Genomic DNA, 17279 nt, shown 5'->3' on the forward strand with positions numbered 1-17279 from the left:
CAACATACTCTTAAACAACCAGTGGGTAAAGGAAGAAATTACAAGAGAAATCAGTAAATATCTTGAGGAAAATTAAAATGAAAACACAACATATCAAAATTTATAGAATGCAGCAAAGGAAGTGTGAAGAGGGAAATTTATTGCCTTAAATACCTTTATCTAAAAAAAGAAGAAAGAGCAAAAATTGTGTAACTGGAAGAACTAGAGAAAGAATAGCAAACTAACTTCAAAGAAAGCAAAAGGAAAGAAATAACAAAGAGCAGAAATAAATAAAATTGAAAACAATTGAGAAAAAAAATCAATAAAACCAGAAGTTGGTTCTTTAAGAAAAAGAGTAAAATTGATGGGCTCAACTTAGCAAGGGTGACAAAAAGAAAAAGAGAGAGGATGCAAATAAATAAAATCAGAAATGGAAGAGGAGACATAACAACTGACTCTGCAGGAATAAAGGATGTAATGAGAGGATACTATGAGTAACTTTATGCTAATAAAGTAGACAACACAGATGAAATGGAGAACTTCCTAGAAAGGCACGAACAACCAAGATTGACTTGAGAAGAAATAGATGACCTCAACAAACCAATCACAAGTAAAGAAAATGAATCATTCATCAAGAAGCTCCCCAAAACAGAAAAGTCCAGGACCAGATGGCTCCACATATGAATTCTACAAAGTATTCAAGAAAGAATTAGTACAATTCTGCTCAAACTCTTCAAAAAAATTGAAGAGGAGGAAAGGCTACCTAGCTTGTTCTATGAAGCCAACATCACCCTCATACCAAAACCAGACAAAGACACTACAAGGAAAGAAAATTACAGACCAATCTCTGCAATATAAATGCAAAATTCAACAAAATTCTTGCAAATCAAATCCAGCAGCACAATGAAAGAATTATACACCATGACCAAATAGGATTCATTGCAGGTATGCAAGGCTGGTTCAACATAAGAAAATCAATTAATGTCATACACCATATTAACAAATCAAAGCAAAAAAATTACATGATCAAGTCAATTGCAGAAAAGGTATTTGACAAAATTCAACATTCTTTCTTGCTGAAAATACTACAAAGGTTAGGAATAGAAGGGAACTTTCTCAACATGATAAAGGGAATATATTAAAAACCCACAGCTAACATCATCCTCAATGGGGAAAGATTGAAAGCTTTCCTCCTAAGATCAGAAATAAAATAAGAATGTCCACTGTCACCACTGCTATTCAACACTGTGTTTGAAGTTCTAGCCAGAGGAATCAGACAAGAAAAAGAAATAAAAGACATCACATTGGAAAGAAAGAAGTAAAACTCTCACTGTTTGCAGATGATCATTTACTGCAAACCTGAAAAACCCACAGTAAAACTACTAGAGCCAATAAATGAGTACAGCAAAGTGACAGGGTACAAGATCAACACTCAAAAATCTGTAGTGCTTCTATGCAGTAGTAATGAGCAATCTGAGGAGGAAATCAAGGGGAAAAAATCTATTTACAAATGCAACCAAAATAATAAAATACCTAGGAATAAATTTAACTAAGAATACAAACAACCTATACAGAAAACTACAAGACATTGCTGAAAGAAATCACAGAAGACCTAAATAAATGCAAGGGTATACCGTGTTCATGGACTTGAAAACTAAATATAGTTAAGATGCCAATTCTGCTGTTCAAGTTTGCTAGCTGCCGGAATGCAATATACCAGAAACAGAACAGCTTTTAAAAAGGGGAGTTTAATAAGTTGCAAGTTAGCAGCTTTTAAGTCATGGAAATGTCCCAATTAAAGCAAGCCCATAGAAATGTCCAATCTAAGGCATCCAAGGAAAGATACCTTGATTCAAGAAGGCCAATGAAGTTCAGAGTTTCTCTCTCAAGTGTAAGGGCACATGTCAAACATGGCAAAGGGCACATGTCAAACGTGGCATCATCTGTTAGCTTTCTTTCCTGTTTCATGAAGCTCTCCAGGAAGCATTTTTCTTGCTCATCTTCAAAGGTCACTGGCTGGTAGACTCTCTGCTTCTCACGGCTACATCGTTCTGCTTTCTCAGAAGCTCTTGCTTTCTCCAAAATGTTTAATCTCTTATAGGATTCCCATAAATTAATCAAGACTCACCCAAATGAGTGGAGACATATTTTCAACCTTATCCAGCTTAACAACCACTCTACAGTGAGTCACATCTCCAGGAAAATGATCTAATTACAGATTCAAACATACAGTACTGAACAGGGATTAGAAGAAACAGTTGGATTTATAAAATTATAAAATTAGGATTAAAACATGGCTTTTCTAAGGTACATACATCCTTTCAAACCAGCACATCTACCTAAATTGATTTATACATTCAATGCAATATAAAATATAATCCCAAAAACTTTATTTGCAGAAACAGAAATATCAATAACCAAATTCATTTAGAAGAGCAGGGTGCCCTGAATAGCTAAAAATATCTTGAGGAGGAAAAATGAAGCCGTAAGTCTCACCCTACCTGACTTTAAGGTGTATTATGAAGCTACAGTGGTCAAAATAGCATGGTACTGGCATAAAGGTAGGTAGAATTGAATAGAGTATTCAGATATAGACCCTCTAATCTATGGATAATTGATCTTTGATAAGGCAGTCAAGCCAACTACCTGGGACAGAGCAGTCTCTTCAATAAATGGTGCTTGGAGAACTGGATATCCACATGCAAAAGAATGAAAGAAGATCCGTATCTCACACCTTATAGAAAAATTAACTCAAGATGGATAAAAGTCCTAAACATTAGAGGTAAGACTATAAAACTCTAAGAAGAAAATGTAGGGAAATATCTTATAAAACTTGTAATAGGAGGCGGTTTCCTAGATCTTACAGCCAAAGAATGAGCACTGAAGAAAGAAATAGATAAATGGTAACTCCTCAAAATTAAACTTTTGTGCATCAAAGAACTTTGTCAAGGAAGTAAAAAGGCAGTCTATGCAATGAGAGACAATATTTGAATCCATATATCAGATAAGGGTCTAGTATTCAGAATAAATAAAGAGATTGTTCAACTCAACAACAAAAAGATAAACAATCCAATTACAAACTGGACAAAAGACATGAACAGACACTTCTCAGAAGAGAAAATATAAATGGATAAAAGGCACATGAAAAGAAGCTTAACTTCCCTGGCTGTTAGGGAAATGCAAATCAAAACCACAATGAGATATCATCTCACAACCACCAGAATGGCCATTATCAAAAAACAGAAAATGACAAGTACTGGAGAGGATGTGGAGAAAGAGGCACACTTATGCACTGTTGGTGGAACTGTAAAGTGGTACAACTGCTGTGGAAGGCAGTTTGGCAGGTCCTCAGGAAGCTAAGCTTAGATTGCCATATGACCCAGCAATACCATTGCTAGGTATCTATTCAGAGAAAATGAGGGCATGGACATTTGTACACCAATGTTTATAGCAGCATTATTTACAATTGCCAAGAGATGGAATCAGCTCAAATGTTCATCAACAGATGAGTGGCTAAACAAATTGTGATATATACATACAATGGAATATTATGCAGCCATAAGACAAAATAAAGTCATGAAGCATATAACAACATGGATGGACTCTGAGGATAGTATGCTGAGTGAAATTAGCCAGAAACAAAAGGACAAATACTGTATGGTCTCACTGATATTAACTAACATTAATGAGCGAACTTAGAGAATTTCAGTTAAAAACATAAGTTATCAGGAGATAGAGACAGGGTAGAGATTGGGTAATTGGAGCTGAAGGGATAGATTATGTAACAGGACTGATTGTAAAAATTCAGAAATGGATAGCAGAATATTTTGTAAGTGTAGCACAATAATGTTAATACACCAAATGAAGCTGAATGTGAGAATGATAGAGGGTGAAAGGTTGGGGGCACATATGAAACCAGAAGGAAAGAGAGACGATAAAGACTGAGATATTTCTAGATAGTATACTCTAGAAATGCTTACAGTGTACAATGATAGTAACTAAATATACATATTAAAAATGTTTTTGCATGAGGGAGAACAAAGAAATGTAAATATTACAGGATATTAAAAACAAATGGTCATTCATATTTTAAAACTTCTGGGTGAGACTAAAGTAAGAAATGTTTATTTGGTGCAAAATTCATATTTTGACTAGTGCACTTCCTAATTTAACTTATATGGACAGTTTAATTGAACACCATAAGTACATGGAACCTTGAATAGGGCATGAGATTTTGTTGTTCAGGCTAGTGTGAAGACCCAATAAATCCCAGAGTGATTTGAACAGTGAATAAAGAAGTATTTGCAAAGTCCCCTTTGGGGAGAATGGAGGAAAAATTCAACTTCCCCATTTGGAGAATTCCTGATATTCTTGCAAGCAGTGCAGACAACCAAATCAATAGGCTGAGCCCTCAATCTTGGGCTTTGCCCCCCGGAGAGTTATCCCTGCAATGAATAGGCTAAGGCTAACCAAAATTAGGCCTGAGGGTTACCTCTAGAGAAGCTCTTTTGTTGCTCAAATGTGGCCTCACTCTCTCTCCAAGCCAACACAGCAAGTAAACTTCCTGTTCCCTCGCCTCTACATGGGACATGACTCCCAGGGGCATAAACCTCCCTGGCAATGTGGGACAGAAACCCTAGGATGAGCTGGGACTCAGCATCAAGGGATTGAGAAAACTTTCTTGACCAAATGGGGAAAAGAGAAATGAGACAAACTAAACTGTCAGTGGCTGAGGGATTTCAAACAGAGTCAAGAAGTTATCCTAGGTTATTCTTACGCACCATACAGATATCCTCTTTTTGGTTTATGGTGCATTAAAGTGGCTAGAAGGAAGTACTTAAACTTCAGAGCTGTGTTTCTACAGCCATGTTTCTTGAGGATGATTGTATAATGATAGAGCTTTTGCACTGTGACTATGTGATTGTGAAAACCTTGTGTCAGTTGCTCCTTTTATCTACGGTATGGACAGATGAGTTAAAAAATATGAATATGAAATAAACAAATAAAAAGGAGAACAAAGGTTAAAAGAAATTGAGTAGATTGAAATATTACTTGTCAATGAGAGGAGGGGTAATGGGTATGGCATGTATGAGTTTTTTCATTTTTCTTTTTTTATTTCTTTTGCTGGAGAGATGCAAATGTTCAAAAAATGATCATGGTGATGAATATACAACTACATGATGATATTGTGAACTACTGATTGTAACCATGTCAAGAATATTTTTATGTCTAGAATGTTTGTATGTTTGTTTGTTGTTCACAATAAAAATACCTTAAATAAATATATAAATAAAATAAAGTACAGCTTTAGTGAGCCCCTAAAGAAGCTCCTGGCACCCTTCAAGGCTCCTCCCTTGTACCTTTCCCAAGGCTATTTTGAGCAGGTCAGTATTCCCTTTATGGCTTTGTTCAAACTAGGAGAGAATGCTTTGGGAAACTCCTCTCCAGCATGCCCTTCCTACCAGAATTTGTCCTCTATGTAAAAGCAACAGAAGCACTGTAAAAAGCATTTGAGGTGAAGAGCAAAGGCTGATGTGCCTTAAATCCAGCAGTGGAACATCCAGAAGATGGGAAGGTCTGCCTTCTGGGAAGCAGAGGGAGAAGTTAAACTCCTATAAACAGGGGATCTCTTAAGGCCACTAGCACAAGCCAGGACAGGACGCAAGCCCAGACGGGCCCTGGAACATTTGCCTAGGGCAGACTTCCCTGATAAGAGGGCTGACACTTGGGAAAATCTCTGTCATATCACCAACTGGTCACAAACTCAACATTCATCTCAGGGAATAAATCCCAGAGTTAACATTTTAAAATACTAAAATGTAGAGTATGCAGTAAAAGATTACAAGACAAAGAAACAGGTAATAATGGCCCATCCAAAAGAACAATATACAAATCTAGAAAACATAAAAGAATAAGATTGACTGGACATTCAAACAATGATCTTAAAAAAACTGATCTTCAGTATATCAAGGAGATGAAGGAAAATACAGAGAAATACCTCAAGGATATCAGGAAAACAATTAGTTCCTAATGTGAGAATCTTGATAGAGAGAGAGAAATTTTAAAAAGGAACCAAACAGTACCAGAGTTGAGACCACAATAACTGAAATGAAAAACTCCCAGGGAAGTTTACCAGATTACAGCTGGCAGAAGAATCAGAAAACCTGAATAAAAGGCAATGAAGTGGGTCAAGCTATGGAACAGAGATAAAAAAAAAATTTTTTTTAATGTAAAAAAATTTAAGGGACCACTGGAAAACCATCAAGTATACTAATAAACTCATTATGGTAGCCCCAGAAGGAAAGAGAAAAAGAAAGGGGCAGAAGGAATATTTAAAGAAATAATGGCAGAAAGCTTATTCAAGCTCATCTAAGAAGCCCAGAGAACACCAAACAGGATAAACCTGAAGATTATGCCTCATCACATACTGATCAAACTGTCTAATGCAAAGGACAAAGAGGAGTTCTAAAAGCAGCAAGAGAAAAGCAACATGTAATGTACAAGGTAGTGTCAATTAAATGAAACACCAATTTCTCATTAGAAACCACAGAGACAAGAACGTTGTAGGATGAAGTGCTGAAACAATTGCTAAACAAACATCTTATATCTGGTGAGACTTTCTTTCCAAAAAGAGGGAGAGATTAAGATATTCCAAGATAAATCAGAGCTGAGGGAGTTCATCACCACTAGAGCTGCTCTATAAGCAATGCTAAAAGGGGAGTTCTTCAGACTGAAAGGAAAGGGCACTAGATGGTGGTTCGAAGACACAAAAAGAAATGAACACTTCTGGTAAAGATATTCACTTGGGAAATTGTAAATGCCAATACTATTGTATTGTATTTTTTTTTAATCTAACACTCTACTTACTCCCTACAGGTGCTAAAACACAATGAATAAAATGTAATGATAAATCATTGGTTTTGGACATACAATGTACGAAGATATAATTTGTAACAAGAACAAAAAAAGACTGGGGAATAGAGAAGTATGGGAACCTGTATGTTTATGTTATGTAAGTCAAGTTAGCACCAAATCAAATATGACTGTTAAGTATTTAGGATGTTAAATTTTAGCTCCATAAGGAAAATGTATAAATAATGAGATAGAAATGAGAAGGGTCTCAATATGATATAACACAAAAAATATATATATGAAAATAGGTATTAAAAGAAGAATTGAGAATTGAGAGTCAACTATAAGAATTACAAAGACTAAATAGCAAAATGGCAGAAGAAAGTCCTTTATTATCACAGTGATTTAAATGTAAATGGATTAAACTCTCCAGTGAAAAGGCAAGCACTGGTCAAATGGATAAAAAAGTATGACAAAACTATATGCTGTTTATAAGAGACTCACCTTAAACTCAAAGGTAGGTTGGAAGAGAAAGGATGGAAAAAATATATACCATGCAAGTAGTAACCAAAAAGAGTTGGTGTAGCGATACTGAAACCAGATAAAATAGACTTTAAGTCAGATACTGTTACAAGAGTCAAAGACAATCATAATAGACTAATGAAGGAGTCAGTTAAACAAGACATAACATTTATAAATACATATACCTAATGGCAAAGTCCCAAAATACCTGTTAAACAAATATTAACAGATATAAAAGGAGAAAGTGACAGTTCTACATTAATTGTAGGAGACTTCAATACACCATTTTATCAATAATGAGGAGAACATCTAGATAGAAGATCAATAAGCAAATAGAAGACTCTATTGACACTCTAAACAACCTACACCTAATAGACATATATAGAAGACTTCACCCAACAGCAGCACAATATATATTCTCCTTAAATGCACATGGATCATTCTCTAGGATAGAACATATGTTAGGTCAAAAAACAAGACTCAGTAAAATAAAAAATACTGAAATCATACAATGTTTCTTCTCCGACCACAACACAATAAAACTAGAACCAATAACTAAGGGGAAAAAATGGAAAAAAAAAATCACAAAATTTGGAAATTAAATACTGTACTCTTAAACTACCACTGGATTAAAGAGGAAAATCACAAGGGAAATACGAGTGAGACAAACGAAAATGAAAATACAACATACCAAAACTTATGGCAATGGTGAGAAGGAAATTTATAGCTGTGAATGTTTACATTAAAAAAATATTTCAAACCACAGTCCTAACATCAAAACTGGAAGAACCAGGGAAAAAAGAGCAAATTAAACCCAAAGTAAACAAAGTACAATAAAGATTAAAACAGAGATAAATGATGTGGAGAACTAAAAAAAAGAGAGAGAGAGAGAGAGAGAACCAAGAAAAGTCAGTTCTTTGAAAAGATCAAATAAGATTGAAAAGCCTTTAGCCAGACTGATGAAGAAAAAAAAGAGAGGATTAGTAACCATTTATCTGTTTTTTTCTTTTGTTGCTTGTGCTTAGGGCATAAAATCCAAGAAAAAATTGCCTAACATAAGGTTAAAGAGATGCTTCCCTCATTTTCTTCTGTGATTTTTATGGTTCTGGCTCTTATATTTAGGACTTTCATCTATTTTGAGTTTGTTTTTTGTATATAGGACTACTCAGGTTGCAGTATGGCTGATAAGACTATAAAGGGAAAGGTGAACATAGGAAGGCCAACTGGAAGGCTATTCCAAAAATCTAGATCAAAATGATGATGGCTTGCTGAAGTCAAGAGCATGGGCTATCAGGTTGGGGGCCTACTGTAAAGGTTCCTAGATTGTAAATTCTTACAGCAGTCACGTCTATTCCAAAGTTGTGACTGTTATTTCTAAATTCTGAGATGCTGAGCTATTTGTGCATAACCTGGTTGTTTCTTTGAACTTTGGGTAATTGTGTTGATGCTTGAGACTCAAAGTTAGAGCTGTGAAGCTGTGAAAGTTTGTATTACCCCATAAAGCAACTAATTTAAAAGCTGAAAAAGGTATCAGACTTCAACTAGAGATATGAATGAAGCTGATCTGGATAGGACTAAGGTAAATCAGAATCAAGGATAAAAGGTGATATGGTTCATCTTTAAAACTTCAACTTCTTTGTGAAATCAAAGGAAGGGATTTTATTTGGTGCAAAATTTATATTTTTGGTAGCACATTATCTAATTTAATTTGTATGGTCAGTTTATTTGAACACCATAATTACATGGAATCTTAAATAGGGAGTGGATCTCACTGTTTTACACAAGTTAGTGTGATGCCGATATTCCCAGAGCAATATGTGCAGAGAATTAAATAACAAAGTATTTGCAAAGTCCCCTTGGGGGACTGGGACGAAAGGAGAAAATATTAAACTTCCCTATTTGGGAAGGAACAAGTTTGGAGAGAAAATGAGGGTTCAGTTTTGGACCAGTTAAATTTTGGTCACCTATTAGACATCCAAATAGATTAACCAGGCAGTTAGGTATGTGAGCCTGGAGTTCAAGGGAGATGTGTTGACTGGAGATACCTATATTTCTGTGGATTTAAGATGATTTGATGATGGTACCTTTTTATATTTATCAGAAAGTGTCAACAGAACCATTATTATAGTGCCTTCACACAACCATATCATAACTGCCACCTCACTGACAATGACTGACAGATGCCGTCTAGTTTTAGAGCAGGAATGTTCAACCTTGGCACTATTGACATTTTGGGCCACATACTTCTTTGTTGTTGGGGTTGTCCTGTGCATTTCTGGATGTTTAACAGCACCCCAGGTGTATACCTACCAGACGCCTATAGTACCCTCTTCATCAGGGTTGCACCTTCAAGGTCAAGAGGTTATAGACTTGAAAAGATATTAACAAAGGAGACTAAGAATAATGGTCAATGAGGTAGTTCCACTCCATCTCCAATTCCCAATAAAATAAAAATAAAGGGATTTAAAAAAAAGGCAACATCACAAGAAAATAATGACAACAATGAAGCTAGAAAGCATATGGCTGAGTAGTCAGCTCTTAACAGACCAAAGAAAAGCTAACTGCTAAGCCAGCACTGGAAGAAAGTAGAACTTGATTTATATTGTAGAACCTCAAAAGGCTCCACACGTAGCTGAAGTGAAAGTGGAACTAAAAGCAGAGGAACTGGTTAAAAGTACATTTAAGAAGCAAATAACCCTCAGAGATTCCCTCCTTCCCACCAGCAGTGATCTCAGGTTCAAATTGACATTCATGCTCACAGAACCCAAATGATTATCATAATGTGATACCAGGTTCACTCCAGCAGAAGAACAAAGGCAATATGAGCATCAAAGATGTCATCTTCAGAGGGACTCATACAGCACCCCAGAGGCCAATTTGGATCCAGAAGTGGTAACTCATTGTAAGAGAACGAACTTACTCCCTATGTGGGTAAGTGCAGAAATCGCACTGGTTTAAGGAAACTTCATGCTCCACAGGAACCAGTAGTACCTTGTAATAGCTGATGAGCCCAGGTCCACGGCCTGTCAAGTGACATATTCACGCTCATAAGAGGTACATCAAAAACCAGAAAGTCAAAAAGTCTCTGTTTTTTTCCCAGGTTTATATTCCATAGCTCACTCACAGACCTGGTGGTCCACATGCACTCATCAGTCAGGGGTCAATTTTACAATAAACAACCTAACAATAAACAATGGTAATTTTCTATATTTAACTTAATCCAGTATGTTTCCAGGAAGAAATTCCAGAAGGAAAACCCAAGGTCATTTTCCCATGAAAAGGGGGCGAAGGACTGTTGTTAGCCCTTTCTATCTAGAGCAGTGATTCTCAAATGAAGGTGAGCTGACCTCAAAGGAAGTATGCTGTACTGTCTGGAGACATTTTTAGTTGTCACAACTGGAGTAAAGTGATGTGCTAATGGCATCGAGTACATAAAGGCCAGGGATGCTGCCATACATCCTACAATGCACAGGACAGCCTCCCACAACAAAGAATCAACTGGCACAAAATGCTTTTAATAGTGGTGATGGATGAGAAACCCTAACCTAGAAGGATTAAATGAAAGTTCACCTAGAGAACACTGAGGAGTACCCCACATCCCAAGCCTTCTTTACCAAATGGGCTGCTAAAGCACAGGCAGCCAGGCAGTTACACTCCATGCAGAGAATTGGATAATCCTCTCTGGAAAAGCTCACCAGGCTGACAGAAAAGTTATAATCCTGAAGTAAAGACTACAAAAGACAGAAAAATTTTCATGATGATGTAATTAATAAGATACTTAATTTGTCTGAGTCAACTGAGAGATTAATTAACTGGGGGAAGGCCAAAATTAAAATGGTAATAATTATATAGAAAAATATGTATTTAAAAAATCTATAAAAAACAAAATGATGTTCTAAAAAGGAAATGTAATAAATGTATACAGAATAGAACACTCAATTGCTATGTACATAATCAGAATAAACACTGATTATCAATCCAACCAAAGTATATTGGGAGGATGAGGGTCTAGGTAGGGAGTATTGTCTAAAAAGAGCCACATTTAATATTTCAGAGTAAAAAGTCAGTAGAAAATAATACTGAAAAATCAAGAAATAGCAGCACGATTATGCATTTAAGTATATGGAGGCAAATCCCTTAAGAATCATCTAAAAGAGTAGAAAGTGCTTACCTCTGGGAGCAGGATATAGTGTGTATGTGTGTGTGCGCTTTAATAACAAGTCTCACAGAACTAAGTCTAACAGACTCTTTAAATTCCATTTAACCAAATCAAAATATTTAATATTTGTATTTGATTTTAAGGACAATTTGATACATGCATTTGACATCTAGTAAGCTTGCTTCAGTTTTCATTATTTGAATCAGAACAGACTAGATACAGAAACAAACATATTGAAGCAGGTCCAGGTTTGTCAGACCACTCTTTTATGCCTGTCGGCAAGGCAAGAGAAAGCAGTCGAATACACAACTTTCTTCCCCTTCCATACTTTATTCCTAGTTTAGTCACCAAACCTTGTAGTCAACTGACCTCTTACTCTATAGACTTATATTATTAAATATCAACATACAAAACACAGAATTACCAAGAAAACACATCCCTGATAAAATACTGCTTATATTCCAACAGGAAAATCAAAAAGACATAAAATGACATATACTAATTATAGTATGATATAGCTGATGCTAAATAGGTAGCATAAGGCAGAAATCAGCTTTCAAGTTCTTTATAGAATATATATCCCTTAGGTAAGTTTCATTTTAAAGATATGAAATTCTACTCTTCAGAGTGATAGAGTTTGCTAACTCCCTTCATAAGCAATAAAATTTAAGTTTATCTCCAAAACACCATAATTTATACTTCTTTGTGCTCCACAAACCTAGAACAAAGCTAGGTACATAAGCAAGTACCAAGAGTTACTAATAGAAGTTAATCAAAATAATTAAATGTATGGGGAAAAATTGATTATATCAACAGGAATAAATTTTAAATTTCCCTGCAATCCCTTAATGTTTTACAAAATTTAAAACACTGATTATCCATAAATAGATTATTTTACCCTATATAAAAAAGCATTGTAAATACAAGCTGATTGGAAAGGCTTGCTTTATTTTGTCCCCATTGATTTTCTTCTTTCTTGCTGCTACCCTCTCCTGCCAAACTTAGAAAAACTTCACCTTTAAATCTCTTAACATATATAACATTTCTTTTCATTCTCCGAACCACCTGATGAGGAAGGTAGACAAAGCATTAACTCCATTCTACTTAGGAGAAACTGACATTCAGAAAGGTTGAAGGACTCATTTAGGGTCACTCAGGAAGTGAATAGTAAAGAAAAGACTTGGAATCAAGTTTTCTGATTCCAAGCCCAGAGGCTCTTTCCACATGAAACCTGAAGATTATTAGAACCTGCTGAAAACTAAAATCTTGGAGGACTACAACACGGGTATCAGTGTTGAGTATTTTTCTTTTTAGGTTGTTATTTTAAAGCAAGCATACATTTAAAAGCAATTACTATCGACTTAACTATGATGACTTTGCAAAATGTCATAAAACAGAAATCACATTAAAAAATTCTAATCAAGTGAAATGAATGACATTCATTCAAGGACTTCTGAAGAATCAGAATAATAAAAAAGAAGAAACTATATCTCTTTTTAATCATCTTTGTGACATTGCCTTAGGTGGTAATATATATTCCTTCTGTAGTGTTACTCTAAAACTTAGTTCAAAGGCATCTTTCACAAATTTTAAAGTCAATTAAAACTACATTTAAAAATATCACTTCCGTCTTAAAAAGGATCAAACACTAAAATATCAGGGGAAAAAGTTCAATCTATGTACCTCAGTAAGTGGTTGCCGCTGATGTGTCAAATCCAGTTCCTGAGGGCGTGTTACTTTATCGATGTCCAAAGAGTCCATGCTAGAAGCTGCAGAAGTGATGCTGGAACGAGAGGAGTTACTAATGGAGCGTACTTCAGCATCACTCACTGTGCCTGCTGATGCTGTTCTTCTGTGTTGATTTGTTACTAAGGGCTTAGAATCTTCCAGTACTGATTGCTGAGCAGCCTCATCCATACTCAAAGAGGCCTGTTCTAACTGTGCAGTGATGTCATCCAGAGAGTAGTTGGCATGTGAAGGTTTAGTTATCCTATTAGATGAAGAAGACAATCCTTTCAAGGTGCCAGGCTTTGAAGTATGTCGGCTAGCAGGTAATTTCTGAGTAATTTTTGTTTCTGTGATTTGACGTTTACTATTTCCTGAACCAATACTGCTGAGCTCCTGTTCTATAGAGCAAAGGTCAGCCATCAGGGCATCCAGATCCACAGTCTCTCCCTGATTAAGAGCTTCTGCAAGGAACAACACACGATATTTTCAGAAATATTAGAATTTCTTAGTCAATGCAGGGGAAGAAGCAAAAGATTTCACCCCATTAATATAAAGCCAATCAAAGTATTTCTAAGTCTCTTTATTTTAATACCTAAGATAAATTTTTAAAAGTAAATAGGCCATTTGAAAAGATATGTAGTAATCACAGGAGAATAAAATGACAAGTTGAAAGACAAAAAGAATGCAAAAATTTTATATTGTTGCATGGTTTTAACCACATCCCCAATGCAACTTTCTACCAGAGCCTGTAATGAGTTGTTAATATGGTCACTGCCCTATAGAGATATTTGTATTGAAATAGCTAAGGGATAAAAGGTGTAAGGCATTTCTGAGGATGATCATGAATGCATGACTGAGTGATGATGTTGTGAGCCACTGATTGTGCATCATGTGTGGACTGTGTGTGTGTGAAGATTTGTCAATAGAAATATTTTTTTTAAAAATGTTTAAGGCATGGAAAAACTATGAATTGGAATATCAATTCCAAATACTAACCAGTTGGCCAGAACACATTAAAAAAAAGACCAGAGGGGGCGGGCCACGGTGGCTCAGCAGGCAAGAATGCTTGCCTGCCATGCCAGAGGACCCGGGTTCGCTTCCTGGTGCCTGCCCATGTAAAAAAAAAAAACAGAGGAACAGATTTTTAAATGACTCTGAAGAGATTTCACTGGAATTTAAACCAAATGAAAAAAATAAAAATGTCATTAAGTTTGTTGTGGGGTTCACCTAAGGACAGCTTTTACATTATATACATACTATTTTATATTCTGTTGGCAATTACATCTTACCATTTAAGTTGTATATGGAGAAGCGGTAAGAAAAATTAGCCATGTTCGTTTCCTGGCGAAGAGGAGATCTTTTTACTGGTGCCATGGGTTTGTCAGAATCCAAACTCTTTAAACAAAAGGTTAACATATTAAATTTAGGCTTCGATTATACAAAAATATGAGTAAAGTTTGTTTTATGATTAAGTAAACTGTCACACAATAGTTAATAAAACCAAAGTTCTTCTGAGTAAAAAGGAAAAATATAATTAGCTCACGTTATTTTAATTATAGTTATTTCAATTTTTAGATGTATGTTTACTTTTAAGGCATATAACCACTTTACATAAATTCACTAAAAATAAGCTAGAGATATGGACATGAATATAGTATGATAAGAGATAGAAAGGAACCGCACAGAGAGTGCTATTGTATATATACCTCTTTCCTCAAAGGGGTTTGGTTTTGGTCCAGCATAGCCTCATTCTTGGAATGAAACACCCTTAAAATAAGGTATGGTATAGTTTGGTCTCATAAATTTTGAGAATAAAAATTATGTGGTAAGCTGCTACAGCTTTAAAAAAAAAATGAAGGAATATCTTTGTTCTTTTCAGCTTTATCAAGATGGTAGCAACCTGTAACCCAAATAAACTGCCAAGCTCTTTCTGAGACAAGGCTAGAATTATACTGTATGTCAGGAGTAGGGTGACTTGTAGGTTACCTTACCAGTATATTTTTCTTTCTTTCTTTCCTTCCTCCCTACCTCATCAGTTTTTAATGATACTTTTTTCTCTCTAATCTTTCTACAGTAAGGAAATTAAAATGTTTACAACAGAGAAATTCAGGGAAAGGGTCAGTAGTTATTTAGTATTTATTTAAGCAAATTTGCAAATATTAGGATTGGTCTTTCAAAACTTTAAAATCTATCTGTAATTAAGTATCAAACCAATTTCAAATAAAAAAAGAATGTAGGGCATTCTATTTATAGACTCAAGGATTAGATTAGAATACCATTTTATTATTTTGCCTTAAGATACTATTAAAATGAATTCATACAGATAGTGCCCATCTTAATTTTAAAGACATCAAATGAAGGAGATTCACAATCTCTTTAGCACCTTATTTCAAAATTTCATATAAAAGGAAATTCTTCTTTAACCTCAAACCTATTCCTTCTGTTGCAATTTAAGCCCCAATCCTACTCTCTCAGCAGAAACAGAATAACAGATAGGTAATGTATTCGTTAAAATAGCTTGAAAATATTCTGAGGGCAAATTAAAGTTAATCTATTTACCAGTTCAAGTAAAATGTTTATTCTTATCTGGTGTGTCCATGGTGCTGGGCAACAAGCGGGACAGTAAGAAATATGCCTTGTATATTAAGAAATTCATAATCTAGGAGGGAGGTTTCTAACCTTTTCAGGGTCATTAAGAATTTGACAAAAGCTATGAATCCTTTCTTGGAAAACGCACATACACAGAAATGTTTACAAACTATTCCCAGAAGGTTCACCAGTCACTTAAACCTAATTTAACCTAAAGCTTAAAATCCCATTAACATTGAATATGTAATATAAGCGCACAAATGACACTTTGTAAGTTTAGATGACAATTTATAAGATTTAGAGGACAAGGTCATAAAGAACAAAAACAAAACAAAACCAAAAAACCTAAGGTCCAATCAAACAAAATGAAAAAGCTTTGCCACTGTTTTAAAATGCAGCCTGAACAAAATTTTGTCAGTATTCTAGAATCATGAGAGAAAATATTTGCATGAGAGGCAATTATTTTTTATTAAGTAAATTCAAATGTACTTAGTAATGAAATAAGATTCGCTAAATTTTAAACATCAAGATTTTTTAAGCTAGCAATCTCAAATCTATGAAACAGATTATTAAGTAACACCTCTAAATGAACAGAACCTGCCATTATTATTTTTTTTTTAGTTTCTTCTTAATCACAGAAGATAACAGGTAAGGCAAAATTACTATTGTCCAAGTCTGTCTTAATGTTTAGTACATTTTTTCCTTTCTGGCATTTTTTTTTTTTTTAATTTAACTCACATTTATCTCTACATATTAAAATTTTAGCACACAATGATGACTTCAAATCCTCAACCACCTTTTCAATTACTACTTCTGACCTGAGTGAGTTTGTCTAGCTCCCCAAGCCAGGCTCCAAACATCTTATCCAGATCCTGATCTTCCTTGTCACTATCTTCTTCAGCACCATGGTCAATTTCTTCATCTGAAAGTTGTTCCATCTGAAATTCAGAAATTTGTGTAGAATGATAGTTACAGGTTGTGCCAATTTGAAGCAACTATGTACCCCGGAAAAACCACGTCCTTTAATCCTCATCAATATCACTGAGGGGAATCTTTTTTAGTGTTTCCATGGAGATGTGGCCCACCCAAACTGTGGGTGGTAAGCTTTGATTAGATGGTTTCCATGCAGATGTGTGGCCACTCATTCAAGGTGGGGTTGTTTACTGGAACTCTTTAAGAGGGAACCATTGTGGAAAAAGCTTGAGAGCAACCAGAATCTACAGAATCCACAGAGCCAGAGACCTTTGGAGTTGAAGAAAGAAAATACCTCCAGGAGAGTGTCATGAAACAAGAAGCTGGGAAAGAAAGCTAGCAGACATCACCATGCGCCCTCCCAGCTGAGAGAGAAGCCCCGAACTTCATCGGCCTTTATTGAGTGAAAGTAACCTCTTGCTGGTGCCTTAAGAACTATAAATTTGCAACTTAATAAATTCCCCTTTTTAAAATCCAT

General features: G+C 35.3%; 1 protein-coding gene across 1 annotated transcript in view; it reads right to left on the reverse strand.

The window, feature by feature from the left end:
• RAPH1 (Ras association (RalGDS/AF-6) and pleckstrin homology domains 1) overlaps positions 1-17279 on the reverse strand; it is a 143088-nt gene that overhangs the window by 68458 nt on the left and 57351 nt on the right. Inside the window, 3 exon segments of the mRNA XM_077154782.1 lie at positions 13196-13701; positions 14530-14635; positions 16648-16767. Coding sequence (XP_077010897.1) covers positions 13196-13701; positions 14530-14635; positions 16648-16767 — 732 coding nt within the window.

Source organism: Tamandua tetradactyla, chromosome 3 (genome assembly GCF_023851605.1).
Source record: "Tamandua tetradactyla isolate mTamTet1 chromosome 3, mTamTet1.pri, whole genome shotgun sequence".
Taxonomy (NCBI): domain Eukaryota; kingdom Metazoa; phylum Chordata; class Mammalia; order Pilosa; family Myrmecophagidae; genus Tamandua; species Tamandua tetradactyla.